The sequence below is a fragment of the Carcharodon carcharias genome, chromosome 11 (genome assembly GCF_017639515.1).
Source record: "Carcharodon carcharias isolate sCarCar2 chromosome 11, sCarCar2.pri, whole genome shotgun sequence".
Classification (NCBI taxonomy): domain Eukaryota; kingdom Metazoa; phylum Chordata; class Chondrichthyes; order Lamniformes; family Lamnidae; genus Carcharodon; species Carcharodon carcharias.
This window is the reverse complement of record NC_054477.1, coordinates 57,432,242-57,457,279: the sequence shown is the minus strand read 5'-3', so window position 1 is coordinate 57,457,279 and position 25,038 is coordinate 57,432,242. Positions and strand designations below refer to the sequence as shown.

Sequence of the window (25,038 nt, the reverse complement as noted above, 5' to 3'; positions counted from 1 at the left end):
CTGTTGATTACACCATCCTACTACAACGCCTCTCCACTGTTATCCAGCTGGGTGGGGCTGCACTTGCTTGGTTCCATTCTTATCTATATAATCGTAAACAGGGATTCACCGTTAATAGTTTCATTCCCACACATTTCCATTACTTCTGGTATCCCCCAAGGATCTGTCCTTGGTCCTTTCCTATGCATCTCATCTACATACAGCAATATCAACTGCAAAGGCAGCTTCCACATGTACGCTAACACCACCCAGATCTACTTCATCACTACCTGTCCCAACCCCTCTGATTCCATCCCTCTCCCTGGCAACTGTCTGACATTGAATCAGAATGTTCACAATCTCGGTGTCCTATTTGACCCTGAGATAACTTTTCAATCACATATCTGCACTTTGACTAAGAGTGCCTATTTCCATCTCTGTGACATTGCACAACTCATGCTCCTTCAGCTCTTCTGCTACTGAAACTCTTATTGATACCTTTATTACCTCCTGACATGAGTATTCTAATTTGTTCCTGGCCAGTATCCCAAATTCTACCCTCCAAAAACTTGAGGTTATCCAAACCTCTGCTGCCTGTGTCCTAACACAAACCAAATGCTGTTCACCCAGCACCCCTGTGTTTGCTGACCTACATTGTTTCTTTGTTAAACAAGGCCTTGATTTTATAATTCTCATCCTTGTTTTCAAGTCCTTCCATAGCCTGGCCCCTCCATATCTCTATAATCTCCTTCAACCCTACAACCCTCCAAGATATCTGTGCTCATCTACTTCTGGCATCAAGTATTCCCAATTTGTGCATTACAGCCCGATCCATATCAGTGGTCCAATATGTTGTCCTTTTCCCTCAACCAGGGATTTTCCCCACACCGCAGTTGATGCGGCCTCAAAGTCTGTTCTATTTCCTACATTTCTGTTTTCAACCCTTCGTCCCCTCCCAGAACCACAACAGTATTCCTCATGCCCTCACTTTCCACCCTGCCAAAGCTCCGCATTCAATAGATCATCCTCCACCGTGATCTCTCCCTTCATCATGATGCCACCACCAAACACATCCTCCCCTCCCCTTTCGGCCTCACCCCCAACATATCTTGCTCTTCTCACAGCGCCTTTTTATGCAAGCACAAGAGATGCAACGCCTACTCTTTTAACTTCCCACTTCTCACTTGTCCAATGCCCCAAACACTCTGGCTTGCTGAAACAGTGACTTACTTGTACTTCGTTCAATTTAGTATACTGTAATCCCCACACAGCACCTGGGGAATTAAAATTCAATTAATTAATAAATCTGGAATAAAAAGCTGATCTCAGTAATGGTAACCATGAAACTACTGGATTATTGCGAACAAAAAACTCAGCTGGTTCACTAATGCCCTTTCTGGAAGGAAATCTGCCATCCTTACCCACTCTGACCTATATGTGACTCCAGACCCACAGAAATATGGTTGACTCTTAAATGCACTCTGAAATGGAGAACATTTAAATGCCCTCTAATACAGCCACACAGTTGTACTCAAGATGAACTTTCTGTCCTCAGCCTACAGTGTTCCAATGAAGCTCAGTATAAGCTCGAGGAACAGCATCTCGGGGGCCCTAACCTCTGAGCTCCCCAGCATCAGATTTGGGGGAACCCCAAAGATGCGCTGGGGAAACCCTCTCGGAAGATCAGAGGTAAGGGTTTGCACAGCAATTACCCAGAAATGCAAACTTCCTCAGGACAATTGGCCTGTGCTGGGAACTATCTGAAAATACAATTTAAATCGTAAACTTTGGATGGTTCCTCCAGGTTACAGCAATACATATTCAGAAGAAGTTAGAAGAATTAAAACCTCTTCCAACTTCTCGGTAACTACTGTAAACACCCAGGCCAACTCCCATGGGATTTCCCCCTACATCCCGGACCCCCACCCAACAGGACTCCCCAACACCCCAGCCATCCCCCACAAGGATTTCTTCCCACCCTGCTGCAGGCCTGCACAACCCCATCCTCCGATCGCCCCTGCAGGCCCAACCTAATCACTGTCAACCACCGATAACCCCCCAGCCTCCGGTCCCACCCTCCCTGGCCTCCGACCCCCCAATCCCCCCATCTGACCCCTGACCACCCGACCTCCCCCATCCCAGATTCCTCCAATCCCTTCGACCTCCAATCCGACATCTGACCCCCAAACCTCGACCTCTGAACCTCCCACGCCCTGATCCCCCTAACCCCACCCCCTGACCACTGGCCTCTCAACCCCCTGACATCTGACACACCCTCACCCCTCTGACCTCCGACCACCCCAGCCCCCCACTCACCCCCCCAACCTCCCACCCCCCCGATCTCTGATCCCCCAACCCCTCTGGATCTCTGACCACCACCAGCCCCACTCCCAACCTCCAACCCTCCCACCCCCACCCTCCGACCCCTTCCACTCCCCCGCCCTCCGACCCTCTCCACACCCTTTCCACTTACCTTCTCCCTGGCTTGTCAATTTCACTGGACCCTTTAAACTCACCTACTTTACGGCAGCAAGTCCCATAAAAAAGGGGGCATGGCCTCCTTGGATCTACACTTAGCTGGTGCCTGAGAGGAGTCTTTCGATGCAGGCCCCAAGAAGTTCCAGCATTCAGAAGTGTCAGCTAATTTTCAAGACCAGGTAAATATGTATTTATTTCTTCTAATTCCTGTAGGCCAGCCCTTACCAACACTCGTCAGAAGTTACGGCTCCTCGTCTTTCGATTAGGCACTTTACAGCCTTCTGGATTCAACATTGAGTTCAACAATTTCAGATCATAATCTCTGCCCCCTCTTATTATTTTTGGACAGGAGCTATTGGTGATAATTCTGCTTTCCCATTCAATCCGCAGACACAACTTTTGTTTCTTTATTTTTCCCATTACTATCTCTTTTTGCCTTGCACTATCATCCCTTTTGTCATGTAATCTCTCTGGCCTTCCACCCTATCACAGACCTTTCCTTTAGTTCTTTCCTCCACTCCCCACTTTCCCTAGTTGGTTTAAAAACTGTTACATCTCTAAGCACGCCCAGTTCTGACAAAGGGTTACTGACCTGAATCGTTTATTCTGTTTCTCTGTCCATTAATGCTGCCAAACCTGCTGAGTTTTTGCTGCCTTGAATGTTTTTATTACTAGCAAGTTCTAGGCTGCTTGTCAAGTCAGATTCTATTTGTAAACCAGGCTACCTTTGAGTAGTATGGACAGGCTCAGGTATCAGATTACTGGATTAGTCACAGAAGGACTTCTGTTTCTGCTTTGGTTGTGTCGGCATCACAGACCAACATCTGTAATCTGCCAACGTTTATATGGTTAGTACCAGCTGAACCAGACATGATTTGATGACATGGTAGTCATGATAATGAAAAAGTTATAAATAGAAATGATCTAAAGATGTTGAAGATTTCAAGCGAGGGGGCTGTGACTATTTCCTTGTGCAGTTTGTTCCACTGTGGAATTGTTTTTGGAAAAACATTGTTGATACACTGTTTTGGAAGCAAATGGTCTTTGTAGTTTGTGTGAATGGCTATGTGGTGTTTTTTCACTGCTGAAGAGCGCTAGGTACTTGTTTCTGTCAATTCCCATCAGTCCAATCCATGTTTTATAGAACATGATCAGTCTACTTTTCTCCCTCCTTTGCAGCAGTGTTCCTATTCCAAAGGATGTGACAACAGATATTTTCCATACTGATTTGTGCAGAATTATGCAACAAATTTTCGGATCGCTTTAATCTTATTTATAGGATCCCACAGGCAGCTTGCTTACTCCAGGATTGGACAAACAAATGTTTGGTGAGATGCAACTCTGGTATTTTTGTTGCAATACCAAAGATTTATCCTCAGAAATCCAAGAACCTCTGAAGAACAGTCATAAGGACTCAAAACGTTAATTCTATTTTTCTCTCCACAGATGCTATTAGACCGAGAGTGTTTTTCCAGCATTTTCTGTTTTGCCCAAGAACCCTGTTTGCTTTGGACATAATCTGCTGAATGTGGAAACCCCATTAAAGATTGTTTTTAAGATGAACCCCTAGGTATGGTTGTGTATCTACTTACTGGAGAATTGGCAACTGCAAGAGAAATGCAGGGAACAGCACCAACCCTTGTACATGGCCTTCTTTGACTTCACAAAAGCCTTCGATACTGTCAACTGCAAAGGATTATGGAGCATCCTCCTCCATTTCGGCTGCCTCCAAAAGTTTGTTACCATCCTCTACCCACTCCACAATGGCATGCAAGCAGTGATCCTGACCAACGGATCCACCACACACCCAATCCACGTTCAGACTGGAGTCAAGCAAGGCTGTGTCGTCGCATCCACGCTCTTCTCAATCATCCTTGCCGCAATGCTCCATCTCACCCTCAGCTAGCTCCCCGCTGGAGTGAAGCTAACCTATAGAACAAGCTGGAACCTGTTCAATCTCCGCCGCCTGCAGGCCAGATCCAAGGTCATCCCATCCTCTGTCATTGAACTACAGTACGCAGATGATGCTTGCATCTGCGCACACTGGTCGAGTGCCAAACCATCTTCAACACTGTCATCGAGGTGTACAAAAGCATGGGCCTTACACTAAACATCTGTATGACAAAGGTGCTCTACCATCCTGCCCCCTCCACAACTCACTGCCCCCCGGCACAAAATCCACAACGAGGCCTTGCACAATGTGGACCACTTTCCATACCTTTGAAGCCTACTGTCAACAAAGGCAGACATTGATGGCAAGGTTCAACACCACCTTCAGTATGCCAGTGTAGCCTTCAGCTGCCTAAGGAAGAGAGTGTTTGGAGACCAGGACCTCAAACCTGGCACCAAGCTCACGGTATACAGAGCAGTACTGATACCTGCCCTCCTGTATGGCTCAGAGACATGGACATTGTACAGCAGGCACCTTAAAACTCTGGAGAAGTACCACCAGAGCTGCCCCTGAAAGATCCTGCAAATCCATTGGCAGGATAGGCGCACCAACTCAGGTGTTAGGCGTTCCCGCTCAGGCCAACATCCCAGCATCAAAGCATTGACCACACTTGATCAGTTCTGCTGGACGGGCCACATCATCTGTATGCTTGACACGACACTCCCAAAACAAGCGCTCTACTTGGAGCTTCGACACAGCAAGCGAGCCCCAGGAGCCCCAGGAGGGCAGAGGAAATGCTTCAAGGACACTCTCAATGCCTCCTCGAAAAAGTGCAACATTCCACCGACATCTGGGAATCCCTGGCCCATGGCGGCCCAAAGTGGAGGGAAATCATCCAGGAAGGAGCTGAACACCTCAAGTCTCATTGCCAAGGGCTAGTGAAGCCAAGGATCAACAGCAAAAGGAATGCGTGGGCACGCCACCCACCTGTTCCCCTACCACCATCTGCCCCACCTGTGACAGAGACTGTAGGTCACGCATTGGACTCTTCAGTCACCTGAGGACTCATTTTTAATGTGGAAGCAAGTCATCCTTGACTCCGAGGGACTGCCTAAGAAGAAGAAAAACGTTATATATATAAAGTTATACAAGTTTTTCTTTCATTGTTCGACCTCTTGGATTATGAAACAAATGCCCAAATGGCTGTAGAAAACACAGTCCCTGTGGCTGTAGAAAACACAGTCCCTGTGGCTCTGCTGGTAAATGCATGATGGAATACTGTACTGAACTATACTAATCAAAATATCCCAGGTCCTGTGCTGTGTTTCCTTATATTTTCTAGGATATTAGAAATGCCACTGGTTCACCTCAGTGTGCCAGGCTTTTCTGAATCATTCTCCCAATGACCTTTACTAAAAAGTGCAAGCGAACAGTAAAGGATTTTGTTGCGATGATTTATGATAAATTGCCAGTTATTATTACTGTTACCAGGAAAGAACAAAAGTTTAGAAATGAATATGCAGAGAAAAAAGCAACATATTTTATCAAAAATGTTACAGTAATATTAAGATCAATCTACTGTGTATTTATGTTTTAGTAACAGTGATTTAACAAAGATACAATGCTGTGTTAATAACCTATTGCTTTGAGTCTGGAAAATTGCATTGATTCTCATTACTTTCCCAAAACCTCAAAATCTAAATTAATAAACTAATAAAGATGCCTACGAATGCTCTAGATGATGTCACACTATTGTTTGATTCTTAATCTGAAAGGTTAGGTCATGTTCTCGGCAACATCAGTGGCAATTCCTGCACCTTTACAATCCCACATCTACAATCCTGTCATTCTTCACCTTGGTAAAGGCATGGTGACCTGCACACCCACACTCAAATCGCAGATGATTTTTCAAAAGGAAAATCTTCTCAGAATGAACACAATGCAAAGTTAAGTACCAATACTCACAACTCACTTAAAATGTACTGCAACTTAAAAGTACCATTACAAAAATAATTAAACAAAACCTTGCCCCTTTAGTGAAAACATAATTCAAGTCAATCTGTGATTATTGTTAAATGCTAACCAATGACATAATCTGTATCACCTTGCATGCTTATAGATTAATTTTCCCCATTAGAATACTTGAAAATGACAAAGCACAAACACAAGTGAATAATTTCTATTGGCTATAATAATTCTCAAGTTTGTTATGATTAACTTTATTAATGTAATTCACTGTTGCTCAATACTTCTATTTACAGTTTGGATGCTTTGGTCTCTATCCTTCTCTCTGGCAACTGTTTGAGGCCAAACCAGTCAGTTCATAACTTCGGTGTCGTACTTGATCCCAAAACAACTTCTGCACCATCACTTACACTCCCTATTTCCACTTCTGCCACTCTTTCCTCCTTTAAAAGCTCCTTAAACCCTACTTCTTTGACCAGGTTTTTGGTTTTTGTCCTAATATCTCCTTTTCTGGCTTGGCATTAAATCTTGTTTGATAATGCTCCTGTGAAGCGCTTGGGATGTTTTACAACATTAAAGGCACCATACAACTAAAAATTGCTGCTACTGTTTTCAATAAATTGGAAATTGATGAAGATAAATGCCTGGAGCTCATTCTATATTCTGAGAGCGAAGGACAATGCAAAGGAATTACATTACAACAAAACTTCAAAGTGTTTCTACCAATTCATAAAGAAAAGTAAGTTTAAAAGAAGCAAACAAATGCCATGAAAAGAACCCACAGATGTAAAAGTGTTAGAAAATTAAAAGCGCTGTATTTTTAAACATTCGATGTTATCCTGAATGCATTAACACTGGTGGCTTTTTGAATGTCTCAAACCTGGGTAGCAAAAGTACATAACCATTTTGAAACAGCAAGTTCCTAATATACAAACTTTCAAAATAAATCTAACGTGTATTCCAAACAAGCAACTTAGAAAGTTTGATGAAAATCAAATTAAGTTTTCAAACGGATCAAATTTAAAGTCGAGCTTAGGGTTGGAGGGGAAATGGTGGTCGGGTTGGCTCGGGCCCGGGTGGTGGTGGGGTGAGGTCGAGTCAGTCCTGGGAAGGAGGGTGAGTGGGGAAGAGTCGTGTGGGTCTGCTGGGAGTGGGGGTGGAGGGTGGGGGGTGGGGTGTCGGACCAGGCCTGGGGGGGCAGTCAGTCGGGTCAGTTCAGGCCTGGGTTGGGGGGTGGGGGTGTGGGGGTGGGTGGGTGGGGTGGGGTCGGATCATGCCGAGTCTTGCAGAGGGTAGCTGGAGGATGCTGGGGGGAAACAAAGGTGGGCGATGGGTAGAGTCCCATTGGGTGTCAGGGGGGAGCTCAAGGCAGGTCAGTGCTATAGTTACCCAGAAGCAAGAAGTGGTTTTAACTCTTCTAACTTTTCCTGGGTAACTATTGCTGTATGACAGTCAGAAGCATTCAAAGTTTCAGATTTAAATTGCTTTTTCGGACGGTTCCCAGTGCAGGGCAATTGCCCAAAGGAAGTTTAAATTCCCGGTACATCTTTGGGGTACCACCCAGATACACTGCCCTGGAGCTCGGAAGTTACAACCCAATGTTTAAATATAGAATGTTAATGGGCACTTAGTCTGCTATATGAACAGGCTTTTAATGCCCTTTTAAAGGGAACCAAATGAAAATGATAGGAAATTATTGAAGTAAATCCAAATGTAAGTTATTGAGAAGCTATCGCCTCCTCACCGATCTGAGGATAGCTGCACTACTGCAGTCATTTCCAAGAAGTGTCTTGTGTCCAATTTGACCATTTTGAAATCTGTTGGTGCTTTGGAGAGACATGCCAATTCTCACACATAGTATAAGTTAAAAAAAAATGGATGCCTTAGACACATTCCCCATAAGGATCCCTGTATCTGACAAATCTTTCATGAAGAATGAGATGAAAAATTAGTAATATTCAGAAAAAGCAGCATGACACCCATGAATCACATCAGCACAGCAAGTAGTTTACAAATTAATCTGCACATTTAAATATACAAAGAAGGCTCACCTGCAAGAAAGCTGGCACCACCTATGAAAACAAAACATAACAATATTAGTACAGTAAATGCTTTTAAGAACATTCAAAAAAGGTTTTGAATCAGCATATGAAATAAATAACCAGATACATATTTCTGCTCGGGACAAATATATTCATACTTTTGATTCAAGAGAAAAATCTATTTACCATTACAGGTGTTTTTTTTAATTAGCAGAGTTAAATATAAAGCTGCTATTCTACACAGCAGGAAACGCAGAAGACTAACTGTTGCGTTAATATTAGCTCAATATTCAATGCAGGTGTGAGATATGAAACTGGAAATTATAGGCTGCTTAGCCTAAAATGTGTAGAAGTAAGAACGCTGCAGATAAATTTATACATTGGCTCTCTCAATGTTCGCTGCAAGAGCATAAGGGACCACAAGGAGTAATCTGTATGGAGTAGGGGCAATAAACCAAGATTCACCAATCCAATGGAATTCTTTGAAGAGTTAAGTAAGGTAGTACATGAAGGTTATCCAGTGGGTAAAATGTTCTTGACATTTAAGATAATGCTCCGCATGTGAGACTTAAAAAAATAGTTAAGGTGAGAGAACTAAGGGACAAATTAGCTAGCTAAACTGAAACCAGTTCAGCAATAGGAAGCAAAAGATTATGATAAATGGAGGCCTGGACTAATAATCCAGAGATGAGTTCAAATCCCATCATGGGAGATTGAGAATTTGAACTGTTTAGAAAAAAATTCTGGAAATATAAATCTGGTACCAGTAAAAGTGACTATAAAGTTTTGGACTGTCATAAAAACCCAACTGGTTTACCAGTGAATCTTACTCTCTGAAAAGGCCTAGCAAATTACTTGGCTGTATTAAGCCACAAGAAAGAATAAGCATTTCAAGAAGGTGGTCCATCACCACCTTCTCAGAGAAACTAGGGGTGGCAATAAATGTCAGCCTTGTTGGCAATGTCCATATCACGAGAATGATTTTTTTAAAAAATGCATGGGAACCTCTTACATGTTTAACTGTTGCCAAAAAAATTTACTGAAAAATCCATACAGTTTGATGCTCATGATGGAGTGTATACTACCTTCCTAAAGGAATACACTTCTCTTACTTAATACAAAAAAAAAATTAGGGCACAGGTGGCAATAGCCAAAACTTTGAAATCCTCAATTGTTTCTATGACTACTGCTACAGTATAAGCAGCTAAAACATAGTACAAAGGCATGGTAATTGCCCATTTAGAAAGACTCTATCCTCTAGATCATTAGCTAGGAATGATAGTATAATACAGCACAGAAATAGGCTTTTTTTAAATGCATTCAGGGGGTGTGGGCTTCGCTGGCTGGGCCAGCACTTATTGCCCATCCTTAGTTGCCCTTGAGAAAGTGGTTGTGAGCTGCCTTCTTGAACCGCTGCAGTCCATGTTGTATAGGTACACCGACAGTGTTGTTTGGAAGGGAGTTCCAGCATTTTGACCCAGCGATAATGAAGGGACAGCAATATATTTCAAGTCAGGATGGTGAGTGATTTGGAGGGGAATTTCCAGGTGGTGGTGTTTCCATCTGTCCTTCTAGATGATATTGGTTGAGGGTTTGGAAGATGCTGGCTAAGGACCCTTGGTGAATTCCTGCACTGCGTCTTGTAGATGGTACACACTGCTGCTACTGTGGGTCAGTGGTGGAGGGAGCGAATGTTTGCGGATGTGGTGCCAATCAAGCAGGCTGCTTTATTCTGGATGGTGTTGTCAAGCTTCAAGGTTATTGATGAAGCAGCTGAAGATGGTTGGGCCTAGGGCAGTGAGGAATTCCTGCAGTGATGTCCTGGAGCTGAGATGACTGACCTCCAACAACCACAACCATCTTCCTTTGTGCTAGGTATGACTCCAACCAGTGGAGAGTTTTCCCCTGATTCCCATTGACTCCAGTTTTGCTCGGACTCTTTGATGCCACACGCAGTCAAATGCGGCCTTGACATCAAGGGCAGTCACTCTCACTTCACCTTGGAAGTTCAGCTCTTTGTCTATGTTTGAACCAAGGTTGTAATGAGGTCAGGAGCTGAGTGGTCCTGGCAGAACCCTAACTGGGCATCAGTGAGCAGGTTATTGCTAAGCAAGTGTCACCTGATATCAGTGTTGATGACCCCTTTCATCACTTTACTGATGATCGAGAGTAGCCTGATGGGGCAGTAATTGGCCGAGTTGGATTTGTCCTGCTTTTTGTGTATAGGACATACCTGGGCAATTTTCCACATAGCTGGGTAGATGCCAGTGTTGCAGCTGTACTGGAACAGCTTGGCTAGGGACGCAGCAAGTTCTGGAGCACAATTCTTCAGTACTATTGCCGGAATATTGTCAGGGCCCAGAGCCTTTGCAGTATCCAGTGCCTTCAACTGTTTCTTGCTATCATGTGGACTGAATCAAATTGGTTGGAGACTGACATCTGTGATATGGGGACCTCTGGATGAGGCCGAGATGGATAATCCACTCGGCACTTCTGGCTCAAGATTGTAGCAAATGTTTCAGCCTTGTCTTTTGCATTAATGTGCTGAGCTCCTCCATCACTGAGGATGGGGCTATTTGTGAAGCCTCCTCCTCCAGTGAGTTGTTTAATTGTCCACCACCATTTACGACTGGATGTGACAGGACTGCAGAGCTTAGATCTGATCCATTGGTTGTGGTATTGTTTAGCTTTATCACTTGCTGCTTATGCACGCAAGTAGTTCCTGTGTTATAGCTTCAACAGGTTGACACCTCATTTTCAGGTATGCCTGGTGCTGCTCCTGGCATGCCCTCCTGCACTCTTCATTAAACCAGGGTTGATCCCCTGGTTTAACAAAAACAGAATTACCTGGAAAAACTCAGCAGGTCTGGCAGCATCGGCGGAGAAGAAAAGAGTTGATGTTTCGAGTCCTCATGATCCTTCAACAGAACTGACCAGATGCTGCCAGACCTGCTGAGTTTTTCCAGGTAATTCTGTTTTTGTTTTGGATTTCCAGCATCTGCAGTTTTTTGTTTTGATCCCCAGCTTTGATGGGGATATGCTAGGCCATGAGGTTAAAGATCAGCTGCTGCTGATGGCCCACCACTACTGCAGACCAGTATAGTAGCTATGTCCTTTATGACTCGGCCAGCTCGATCAGTAATGGTGCTACCATGCCACTCTTGGTGATGGACATTGAAATCTGCTATCTGGAGTACATTCTGCATCCTTGCTACCTTCAGTGCTTCCTCTAAGTGGTGTTCGACATAGAGGAGCACTGATTCATCAGCTGAGGGAGGACGGTACGTGGTAATCAGCAGGAGGTTTCCTTGCCCATGTTTGACCTGATGCCATGGGACTTCATGGGGTCCAAAGTCAATGTTGAGGACTCCCAGCGCAACTCCCTCCTGACTGTATACCACTATGCCGCCACCTCTGCTGGGTCTGTCCAGTCGGTGGGACAGGACATACCCAGGGATTGTAAAGGCAGTGTCATTATCTGTAAGGTATGTTTCCATGAGCATGACAATGTCAGATTGTTGCCTGACTAGTCTGTGAGACAGCTCTCCCAATTTTGGCACTAGCCCCCAGATCTTAGTAAGGTTGACTTTGCAGGGTTGACAGGGCTGAGTTTGCCGTTGTCATTTCTGGTGCCTAGCTCGATGCTGGGTGGTCCGTCTGGTTTCATTCCTCTTTTGAGACTTTGTAGTGGTTTTGATACAGCTGAGTAGCTTGCTAGGCCATTTCAGAGGGCATTTAAGAGTCAACCATATTATTAAATCAGTGCCAGTTCTTTTCCTCCACTTAAGCCAGCTAATCTCAGCCTCATGCAGAAACCCCACACCTTTTCAGATTCAATTTTTTCCAGCAACTATCCAATTATGTTTTTGGGAAAAATATTCAATTTTAAAAGAATTTTTTGACTCTGCTCCAACAAGTTTTTGGCAAAGAATTTCATATTCTAACCACTCTTCAGTGTTATCTGGAGCCAAGTGGGAAAGACATCAAAGTCCATGACTGAACTTCCCTTCCAGGTCTTGCTTAAAGCCAGACTAACCGATCAATCATCAATAGTTTCCTGGAGTATGTAGATCTGTTTGGATTACTAAGTCTGCACCCCTTTCAGTTTTAAAAATATTCCAAGTACTTTTTTTAAATGGCCAATCTCACAAAAGACTTATTCTGTTCCAATCTTACCAGATGTGTATCACTGAAACAACCCATCTCAATTAAGACCCAATCACTTATTCTTCTCAAGGAGGATAGTTACTAGTTGGTTATTAGACAAATGATAAGCATGTGCTGAATTCTTGTTAGGTAGCCAGCAGATATATGGAATATAGAATTGGGGAACGTGCACTTAATTATTAGTAATACAGCTTTTAATTAAATTACTGTAGCTGTTGGTATATAATTCGATCCTTGAAGCTTTGACAAATCCCTTCAAAAGAAGGGGGTTGACTTATACATCAGCATCTGATGCAAAGAGTGGGCATGTCTTAAACTCTCGTGCATCTTCACAACACAGCCCATATTGCCTGCTTGATCCGTTGCACCCAGTTAAAAGGCATCAGTATGTTAAACATGCAATTGTGGGGTGAAAAATTGAGGCTGATGACTAATGTGAGTATAGCATAGTGTGGCTGAAAAGTAGGGTCAACTTATATGCCAAGTATCTGCAAAAACATGATTTTTAAGGCTTGAAAAATGTGGGACTGTCTTAGACTCCGGGTCGACTTATACACCCCGATTTAAGGTATTCCCAATCTATTACATTATCAATTGCTAAATTAGTCGACCTGCACATTGTAACTCAACAAGTCCTTCTGCTGTAAAAATATGCAGATTGGACCAGTTAATACATTTGATAAGATGCTTTCTATACACTCTGGATTATGTTGCATATAATGTAAAAAAAATGTTAACTTTCGCTATCAAGTGATGACCAGCAGTAAATCCATTAATTTACTGTTGCCTCTATATCAGTGCCGCTGACGAAACAACATACAAACATACAAACTTACGAAATAGGAGATGTAGGCTCTTAAAGCAGCAGTTGTAGTAGAAGAATGTGATTGACTTACATATCCCAGTGGGAATTGATAAGTGTGTCTTAACCACAACTCTTGATAAGTGTGTCTTGGCTACAACTTTTAAAGGGTTTATAGGTTGATAGACACTCAAGATATCCAAAGGGATACAGTGGCACTGTGGTTATGGTAGGGGACTAGTAACCCAATGGCCTGATAACCTAATAATCTAGAGAATGTGAGTATAATTCCCACCATAATCAGTTTAAGAATTTGAATTCAGTTAAAAAAGAAATTTGCAAAACTACAGTTGGTATCAGTAAAAGTGAATTGTTAAGTGACTTTATTCCAGAGTAAGGTATCAAATATGATCAGATTCGCATAGTTGAATTGATAAAACTACAAACATGTAATGATGTATAAATAATGAATGAGAGACATGACTCCACTTCTGTGTGTTGTCTTATTTCAAATTAACAGAATAACCCCACTGTGTTCCGTTCTATAGTACTCTCTCTGCAGCTTCTGGTCCTTCACAGCCACTTAGGTGTTTGCCTGTGCAATGTTCCGTTTCCAAAAATCAGAATGTCATTTCATGTCTGTAATTCATTTATTTAGCTAGCCTGACTTCGCTGTCAGATTCATAGGCTCGTAGACATTTACAGCACAGAAGGAGGCCATTTGGCCCATTGTGTCCACGCCAGTCAACAAAGAACTGACTACTCTAATCCCATTTTCCAGCGCTTGGCCAATAGCCCTGGAGGCTACAGCAATGCAAACGAATATCTAAATCCTTCCTAAATGTTACGAGAGCTTCTGATTCAGCTACACTTTCAGGCAGTGAGTTCCAGACTCACTCTGGGTGAAAGAGTTCTCCTCAACTCTCCTTTTAGCCTTTTACCTCTTACCCTGGTTATTGACCCCTTTACTATTGGAAAAAAGTGCCTTCCTTTCCATCCTATCTATGCCCCTCACAATCTTACACACCTCTATCAGGTCCCCTCTCAACCTTCACTGCTCCAAGGAAAACAACCCCAGCCTATCCAATCTTTCCTCATAACTCTGACCCTCCAGCCCAAGCAGCATCCTGGTAAATCTCCTCTGCACCATCTCCAGTGCAATCTCATCCTTCCTATAATATGGTGACCAGAACTCCTCGCAGTTGCGACCTAACCAGTGTTTTATACAGTTCCAGCATAACCTCCCTGCTCTTGTATTCTCTGCCTCGGCTAATAAAGGTAAGTATCCCATGTGCCTTCTTAACCAACTTATCTACTTGCCGTGCTACCATCTGGGATCTATGGATATGCACACCAAGGTCCCTCTGATCTTCCATACTTTCCAGAGTCTTACCGTGCATAGTGTAATCCCTTGCCTTGTTAGCCCTCCCCAAGTGCATTACATCACACTTTTCCAGGTTGGATTCCATTTGCCACTGCTCTGTCCACCCAACCAGTCCACTGATATCCTCCTGCAGTTTATGGCTATCCTTCTCACTATTTACCAACCTACCAATTTTTGTGTCATCCGCGAACTTCTTGATCATACCCCCTACATTTAAGTCCAAGTCATTTCTGTACACCACAAACAGCAAGGGCCCCAGCTCCAAGCCCTGCGGAACCCCACTGGAAATAGACTTCCAGTCACAGAAACATCCCTCTACCATCACCCTCTGCTTCCTGCCTCTCAGCCAATTTTGGATCCAATGTGCCACTTTGCCTTGGATCCCATGGGATCTTACTTTGTTGACCAGTCTGCCATGAAGGACCTTGTCAAAAGCCTTGCTGAAGTCCATGCAGACCACATCAAATGCATTACCCTCATCAACACTCCTGGTTACCTCCTCAAAAAATTAGTCAAACATGACCTTCCCTTAACAAATCCATGCTGACTATCCCTGATTAATCCATATCTCTCCAAGTGCAGATATATTCTGTCCCTCCAGAATTCCTTTCTAGTAACTTCCCCACCACCGAGGTTAGACTGACTGGCCTCTATTTCCTGGTTTATCCTTTCCTCTCTTTTTTAATAATGGGACAACATTAGCAGTCCTCCAGTACTCTGGCATCTCACCTGTGGCCAGAGGGGATTTGAAAATTATTACCAGGGCCTCTGATATCTCTTCCCTTGCCTCCCTCAACAGCCTGGGATACGTCACATCCAGGCCTGTAGATTTATCCACTTTTAAGGCCACTAAAGCCGCTAGTACCTTCTCTCTCTCTATGTTAATTTCCTTGAAAATTTCACAGTCCTTCACCCTGAAGTCTATACCTGGGTCGTCCTTTTCCACTGTGAAGGCCGACGCACGTATTCATTGAGGACTGTCTTCCGGGTCCACACACAAATTACCTCTATAGATCCTAACTGGCCCTAATCTTTCCTTAGTTATTCTCTTGCTCTTTACACATTTTTAAAAAACCCTTTGGGTTTTCCTTTATTATACCCACCAATGCTTTCTCATGCATTCTCTTAGCTTTGCTAATTTTCTTTTTAAGTTCCCCACTACACTTTTTATACTCCTCTAGGGACTCTGGAATGTTGAGCCCTCAGTATCTGCCATATTCTTCACTTTTTTTCTTAATCCTAACCTTCATGTCCCTTGGCATCGAGGGTTCTCCAGACTTGGTCCCCCCTCGCCGCCCCCTCCCCACCTTGTCTTTACGGGAACATATTTGTCCCGTACTTTCACTATTTCCCCCTTGAATGCTTCCCACTGCTCTGGCAGTTTAATCTGCAAGTATCTGCTCCCAGTCCACTTGGGCAAAATTGTATCTCATCTTAGTGAAATTAGCCTTTTCCCAGTTTAAAACTTTTATTCCCGGCCCAACCTTATCCTTTGCCATAACTATCCTAAATCTAACTGAACTATGGTCACTATCTACAAAATGCTCCCCTAATGATATGACCTGCTTGGGCTCATTTCCGAATATTAGCTCCAGAACTGCCCCCTCCCTTGTTGGGCTTTCTACGTACTGGCTGAAAAATTTCTCCTGGATGCAATTTAAGAATTTTGCTCCCTCCCTACCTTGCACACTAAAACTATCCCAGTTAATACCTGGGTTATTAAAATCCCCTACCATTACTGCCTTATTATTCTTATGCTTCTCTAAAATTTGATTACATATTTGATCCTCTATCTCTCTCTGAGTGTTTGGGGGGCTATAGCACACACCCAACAGCGTGTTTATCCCTTTTTTGTTTTTTACTTCTACCCATAAGGCCTCATTTAATGATCCTTCTAAGATATCACCCTCCTTCACCACTATAATTGATTCCTTGATCAATATTGCAACCCCCTTCCTCTTGTATCCCCCTCTCTATATTCTATAACCAGGAATGTTGAGCGGCCAGTCCTGCCCTTCTTTTAGCCAAGTCTTGGTCATAGCTATGATGTCATACACCCATGTGTCTATCTGTGCCCTCAGCTCGTCTGTCTTATTCCTCAGGCTCCTTGCATTAAAATATATTCCGTTTAGCCTTGCTAAACTCACTTCCTTCTTATCTGGCCTATGTTTCCTCTGCCTTCCAGACTCAGTTACTAGCGTTTTAATTTCTAATTTCATCTCAGCTTCTATCCCCTCTGAATTACTTTTCAGGATCCCATCCCCCTGTCAATTTAGTCAGCTTGTAGTCAAAACTGTCAATCTCCCTTCCATTGAGTCCAACACAATAACCTGGCAGACAGCGAATGCTGGTGGTAATACAAGTCTAGGAAACAATAGGCCAATTAGCTTAATGTTGCTGGTAGGAAAGATAATGAATCTTTACTGAAAGCTGTAATAGAAAAACATTTAGGAACTTAAAATATAATAAACAATAGTCAGTACAGATTTTAAAAGGGAAGGACATTCTTGATCAAACTTATTGAATTCTTTGAAGCAGAAATAGAAAGGGTAATGTGGTGGACATATTAGGCTGTAACTTCCGAGCTCTGGGGAAGTGTATCTGGGGGGAACCCTTAAAGATGCACCACAGATACCCCCTCCAGGAGTTCCCAGGTACGGTTTGAATGGCGCTTGCCCAGGAAGTTCAAACTTTGGATAGTTCCACTGTCATACAGCAATAGTTGTGTGGAAGAATAAAAACCACTTCTAGCTTCTCTTAGAGTCATAGAGTTATACAGCACAGAAACAGGCACTTCGGCCCATCATGTCCGTGCTGGCCATCAAGCACCTATCTATTCTAATCCCATTTTCCAGTACTTGGCCCATAGCCCTGTATGCTATGGCATTTCAAGTGCTCATCTAAATACTTCTTAAATGTTGTGAGAGTTCCTGCTTCTATCACCCCCTCAGGCAGTGTGTTCTAGATTCCAGTCACCCTCTGGGTGAACATTTTTTTCCTCAAATCCCCTCTAAACCTCCAGCCCCTTACCTTAAATCTATGCCCCCTAGTTATTGATACCTCCGTTAAGGGGAAAAGTTTCTTCCTATCTATCCCCCTCATAATTTTGTACACTTTTATCAGGTCCTCCCTCAGCCTTCTCTGCTCTAAGGAAAACAACCCTAGCCTATCCAGTCTCTTTTCATAACTGAAATGCTCCAGCCCAGGCAACATCCTTGTGAATCTCCTCTGCACCCTCTTCAGTGCAATCACATCCTTCTAATAGCGTGGCAGCCAGAACTGCATACAGTACTCCAGCTGTGGCCTAACTAGCATTTTATACAGCTTCAACATAACCTCCCTGCTCTTATATTCTATGCCTCGGCTAATAAAGGCATATATTCCAAATGCCTACTTAACCACCTGTGCTGCTGCCTTCAGAGATCTATGGACATGTACACCAAGATCCCTCTAATCCTCTGTACTTCCTAGGGTCCTACCATTCTTTGTGTATTCCCTTGCCATGTTAGTCCTCCTAAAATGCATCACCTCACACTTCTCAGGATTAAATTTCATTTGTCACTGCTCTGCCCATCTTACCAGCCAATCTATATTGTCCTGTAATCTAAGGCTTGCCTCCTCATTATTTATGACACTACCAATTCTCATGTCATCTGCAAACTTATTGATCATACCTCCTATATTCACCTCTAAATCATTAATGTACACTGCAAACAGCAAGGGTACCAGCGCCGATTCCTGCAGTACACCACTCGTCACAGGCTTCCAATCGCAAAAACAACCTTCGACCATCACCCTCTGCCTCCTGCCACTGAGCCAATTTTGGATCCAATTTGCCAAATTGCCCTGGATCCCATGAGTTCTTACCTTTTTGACCATTCCCCCATGCGGGATCTTGTCAAAAGCTTTACTGAAGCCTATGTAGGCTGCATCAACTGCACTACCCTCATCTATACAACTAGTAACCTTCTCAAAGAATTCAATCAAATTTGTTGGACATGATCTCCCACTGACAAAGCCATGCTGACCATCCCTGATTAATCCTTGCCTCTCCAAGTAGAGATTAATCTTATCCCTCAGAATTTTTTCCAATAGTTTCTGACCATTGATGTTAGATTCACTGGCCTGTAGTTACCTGATTTATTCCTACTACCCTTCTTGAATAATGGCACCACATTTGCTGTCCTCCAGTCCTCTGGCACCTCTCTTGTGGCCAGAGAGGATTTGAAAATTAGTGTCAGAGCCCCTGCAATCTCCTCCCTTGCCTCACATAGCAGTCTGGGATACATCTCATCTGGGCCTGGGGGTTTATCCACTTTTAAGCCCGCTAAAACCATTAATACCTCCTCCCTTTCAATGCTAATTTGTTCAAGTATATCACAGTCCCCCTCCCTGATTGCTACACCTACATCATCCTTCTCCATAGTTAACACAGGTGAAAAGTAATCATTCAAAATCTCAACTATGTCCTCTGGCTCCGCACACAGATTGCCACTTAGTTCCCTAATAGGCCCTACTCCTTCCCTGGTTATCCTCTTGCTCTTAATATATTTATAAAATGCCTTGGGATTTTCCTTTATCTGGCCCGTCAGTGTTTTTTCATGCCCCCTCTTCGCTCTCCTAATTACTTTTTTTAAGTACCCCCCTACACTTTCTATATTCTTCTAGGACTTCTGCTATTTTCAGTCCTCTGTATCTGCCATAAACTTCATTTTCTTTCTTTAAGAAATCCTTTATATCCCTTGACATCCAGGGTTCCCTGGACTTGTTGGTCCTAGCCTTCAACTTTATGGGAACATGTTGGCCCTGGACTCTCACTATTTCCTTTTTGAATGACTCCCACTGGTCTGATGTAGACTTTCCTACAAGTAGCTGCTCTCTGTCCACTTTGGCCAGATCCTGTCTTATTATATTGAAACCGGCCTTCCCTCAATTCAGGACCTTGATTTCTGGTCCACCTTTGCCCTTTTCCATTACTATCTTAAATAAATTACCCCATTTCTGGGTAACTATTGTACTGACCTCCCCTAATGTTCCACAGGACTCCCCCCACTACCACCCTCACAACACTCCCCCACCTCCCCACCACCTCCACCAACTCCCCACAGGACATCCCCACTCCCCCCGACCACCTCGGGACTCCACCCATCTCACCCCCACTACTCCAACACTCCATTGTGGGACTACCCCCACCAACCTCACTACCCTCCCATGGGATTCCAATCGCCCCCCTCCACTACCCCTCCGACACCCCACGGAACTCCCTCCACTACCCACCGACACCCCATAGGACTCCCCCAGACCTCCCACGGGACTACCCCCACCCCTCCACTAGCCCCGATTCCCCTACAGGGCTCCCGCCACCCCTCTAATATCACCTGGCCCCACACAGGACTACCCCATCTACCTGACACTCCCCAATGGGACTCCCCCAACTACCCTCCCGCTCTTAGCTGACCCAACCCACCATCCCTCTCAGGCCTGACTTGATCCTCACCCCCAAGCCCTGTTTGACCACCCCCCCCAACCCCCCACCCCTAGTCCTGCCCACTTACTTCTTATACATACCTTCTCTCAGGCTTGTCAAAGTGGCTGGACCTTTAAACTTACTTGCTTTATGGCAGCTAGTGCCATAAAAAAGGGGATGTGGCTTACTTACCTTCGACTGAGCTGCCTTCAACTGTAGGCCTCAGGAACCCACTGTGCTACACAGATCTCAACCGGCCTGAGTGGAACGTCAGGTGAGAATGGAGTGGCTAGATTTCTAGGTAAGTAATTATGAGTGGAGTGGCAACCTGACTCAATTGCCACTCCATCGGAAGTTAAGGGCCTATATGTTTGGATTTTCAAAGGACCATATAACAGACTTATGGCTAAGGTCAGTAAATGTGGAGGCAGGGGAGCAGGAGCAGAATGGATAGCAATTTGGCAGAGATTAGTGGTTAAAGGTAGTTGCTCCATTTGGCAGTTGGTGGGGAATGATGTTTTACAAGGATCAGCGTTGGGACCAGTATTGCTCACCAATTATATAAACAATTTGAACTTCGATATCAGAACTGCAATTTCAAAATTTGCAGATGACACCAAATTTGGAGTATAGTTAATGCAAAGGGGGATTGCAAAAAATGGAGGAATACGCTAATAAACTGGCAGAAGGGAAGGTAATTGGCAGATTAACTTCAAGAAACATAAGTATGAGGTGGTAAGAATAAGGAGGTCCCATACTCCTTGGAAAGTACCACAGATCATGGTGTTTAAGTTGACACGATGCTTAAGGTGACCCCATTGTGCTTTAGCATATATTAGGTGTACTAGTCGATCCCCTTTTCAGTCACAACATGCTATATTCACACTTGTAGTCAGCTTCAATTTTTCACCCCACAAGTGCAGGAGTATGGGACAGATAACGGAATCACCGAGAAGCACATGGATTTCCCATAGAACAATAGCCAAGCATTTTCCTTTAGAATATCTTGTGGCACCATTCTCCTAGTTCCAGAAGTTTAGTTACTTGGCAGCACCCGTATCAAATGTTTTACATTCTGTAATACATGTCAGCACATATAAGTCTCACATCCTAGGTTCTTGCTCCCTGACAATTACCATTACTATCATCCATTCCATGAATCCTGAGTGATTGTGACAGCAGGATCTGGAGACCATAGCAACAAATTAACAATTCCCCCTGCAGGACATAGTGCACAATGCCAGGGAATGCCAGGCTACAAGAGGGCAATGTGCCACCAACTGAAATCTAACAGTACATGAAGAGAAAGCAATGGGGATAATTGGCTTCAACTCCTGGCAATTATGGGTGTAGATGTGAGTGTCTTTCTGTCTTCACTGCATACGTGAGAATATGTACCTTTGAAATATTTAATATTTCTATGATTTCATCAATCAGCTACCATTTTCCTCACAAGAGATTTGCAAAGTAGCAGATTAAGACAGAAAACTGCTCGGGCACAAGCAAGTTAATATTATTCTTTTTGTGCTCCAGAAGGTGTTGCAATGACATTAGTGGGCTCTCTGATATCCTCTGGGACATCTATTAGCAGCCCTTCTCTGAATGCAAAGTCGTAAAGTACACAGCATGCTACCACAATTTCAGAGATGGCAGAAGGTACATGCTGCAGGCACCCTGGACAAATGCTGAGAGCAGAATCATCCTTTGAGCATTTCAATTGATTGCTTAATTCTTATCCTTGCTTCCATGTGTGCTTCATTGCAGTATTCCTCTGCAGCATTCGTGATCCTATGAAGATGTGTCGGGAGCCCCCAAAGTAGTACACATCCCTTGTCACCCAGTAGCCATCTTGGCCCTTGCCACAGCTGTTGAAATGGAAATGAGACACTGGACTAACAAAGTATAAAAGTATCTTGACAGCTTCCAGCATGTCATGGATTCAAACAAGCAGCTATGCCTGCCCTGCAAATGACTTTACAGATTTAGGGAACAGAAGACTTTGTGGTTCATATAAATATGGGAGATTTACATTTGGGGCACACTGTGTTTGGGGCATTGATAAATTTACTCCATAGAGGAGTGCACAGCAAATTGTCTGATATGATTAAAGTCTCCTGTGGCTTACTGGAATGAGCTTGCATGAAAAGGGTGAGACCTGTGGTCACTTACTCTGCCACAGTCAGAAATGCAAGTGCTCTGGACCTTAGTTACCAATTTAGCTATAGTAATAAACAAAGCTCTTTGAAAGATCCATGATGGATGCAAGTCCTTTTAAGATAGAACTCCTGGTGAAAAGAACTTGCCAAGTGTAGTTGGATAACACTTTGGAGCTCCACTGATAACGTCTGATTGGTTTGGCTTCCCTTCTTCTTTCATATATCTGAGTATAGAGCAACAACTACAATTTTAGATCAAGGTGGCCAAGCCAGGATATTACGTCAGAAGTGGCAATGTATATCGCTGTAATACCTCCTTCCATTTGTGCATCAGGTATCTGCTTCTGCCATGGTTTGTACAGATACAGTTTAGGGATGCCCATGAGTTTCACACCAGGGACCTTCTGTGTCTGGTATTTCACGACATGCTTGTTCTTGTGAAGACCATTCGTTTTTCCAACCTTCTTCGGGGTTGAAATCGTATTGCCTCGGGTCATGTGCATGGTCCAAAAGGGCTTACGTGACTTCAAGCGGAGGTGAGGGATGTAGTGAGTTCCTATGGGGGGACATTTGTTTTCTTTGAACCACTGACTTTCACTGAGGGTCGCTGTGTCGTGGTGGATCAGTCGGGGGGGTTGGGGGGTTGGTGTTGGATGGTGCAATGTGTGCTGGCACAGGTAGCCAGGATGTTGGGGTTGATTTGAGGGTTCCAGTGATGCATCTCATTGCAGTGTCCATGGTGAAGAGGAAGCGGTAGGGGCCAGGGAACTGGAAATTGTTGATGTGACGTAAGGTGTCAGAGGAATCACAGATGTAGGTGGGAAGGGACTGGACAAGGGGAGAGAGAAGGGAGTCAAGATAATGAGAAATGAGTTCTGTGGGGCAGGAGCAAGCTGAGACGATCGGTCTACCGGGGCAGTTCTGTTTGTGGGTTTTGGGTAGGAGATAGAAGCGGGCCGTCCGAGGTTGGGCGACTATCAGGTTGGAAGCTGTGGGAGGGAGATCCCCAGAGGAGATGAGGTATGTGTTCTATTGTACTATTGTCGTTGACATCTTTTGATGATCTGCTTCTATCACTGCTTGTTTGTCCCTACAACCACACCAACCCCCTCCACCTCTCTGTCTCTCTATCTCTCCGCCCCCCACACACACACCTTAAACCAGCTTATATTTCAGCTCTATCCTGGACTCGAACTCAAGTTCTGTCGAAGGGTCATGAGGACTCGAAACGTCAACTCTTTTCTTCTCCGCCGATGCTGCCAGACCTGCTGAGTTTTTCCAGGTAGTTCTGTTTTTGTTTTGGATTTCCAGCATCCGCAGTTTTTTTGTTTTTATCATTGTATATTTTAATCTCTGTACAATGCATTCTCTGCACATATATTTTATCCTCTGTACAATGCATTCCCTGTACATTGTGTCTTGGTATTCAGATATGGTAATGTAACAAACTGAACATTTGTAACTAGATACCCTTCATCTGCGAGTCTAAAAGAAATAGTAAAGTGCATTGTATTTATAGTGCTGTGATAATGATAGTTTGTTGGTCTCAAACAGAAAATCCAATGTGCAAATTAACTGAAGCAAAAAAAAGTTCACACTTAAGTCAAAAGAAATGAAAGAATATTAGAATCCTCTCCAAATTCAGTTCTCACAGAAATACCTTCATTATTTCAGTGGCAGTTACTTTGTGAGCAGTTTGAGCATCTTACTGAATTGATTCATACTGCCCTATATCTGACTTGCATGGTAGTATGATTCAGGTCATACCAATAGTGGCCTCTACTTGAACTGTATATTGGTGTATTCCATATGAAGTGCACTTTCTCTGGAGATAGACAGAGCAGACAAGGTTTGCCCATTATGAATTGATAAGCTACTTTATTCCAATGAGACGAACATACACAGCAGCAGTTATGATCAAACTTATTTAATTCAAAATGTAGAAGTTACCTTCAAGATACAGTACAAAATAAAGAACACTAGGCCATTTTACTTGACTTACACAAGATAATTTCTTCATATTCCCTCCTACACTCCAACCTTCTCCTGTTTAAAATTCTAGTTTAAAAATATTCTTCTTGACTGCCTGTGTTATATCTCTTGTCATCTACATTCAGAAAGGAAACGTCTGCTGGACCACCTGCTAATTGCTTGGAACCAGTGACTATCCCAAAACATAGATGTAAGGTGTTCATAAATTATTGAGATGAGTTAATTAATTGCTTATTAATTAGATTCTTCAGTAAAAAAACAAAATTAGACCATTACCATTTTAGCTACTAATGGTTTCAAATACCTTACAACAGTTAAAGTGTCTCCAACCAAATCCGTTATTTGGGAAAAAAATGGCCAAAATGCAACAGTTATTCGGCAATAACAAGAGCAGGAACCAGTGTTCCCTATAAGCTGTGCGGCCATGCAACAACCTAAAAATTCCTGCATAGGCTGTGCACCAGTTGACCCCTTTAAGTTAGCCGTGTGCGGCTGTGAAAAATAATTTAAAGGGGCTGCACATTTAAATAAATCCCCCACTTGTTACAAAAAAATAAATTAAAGGGAACATTGCAAGGTCATTGGAAATTTTAGCAAGAAAAGCCATTTTACTCAAAAATTTTAAAAATTAACTTGACAATATGACTTTTGAGTCCAATATTACTTTTCCTCAGAACCAAATTGTGGACTGGGTCACATCAGACTTGAATCATTC

General features: G+C 43.5%; 1 protein-coding gene across 2 annotated transcripts in view; it reads right to left on the bottom strand.

The window, feature by feature from the left end:
- Nucleotides 1-25,038, bottom strand: part of micu2 (mitochondrial calcium uptake 2) — a 515,235-nt gene that overhangs the window by 203,616 nt on the left and 286,581 nt on the right. For both annotated transcript variants that reach the window (XM_041199666.1, XM_041199667.1), the window contains one exon: nt 8,365-8,385. In XM_041199666.1, the coding sequence (XP_041055600.1) occupies nt 8,365-8,385 (21 nt within the window). The remainder of the gene's footprint in view (nt 1-8,364; nt 8,386-25,038) is intronic.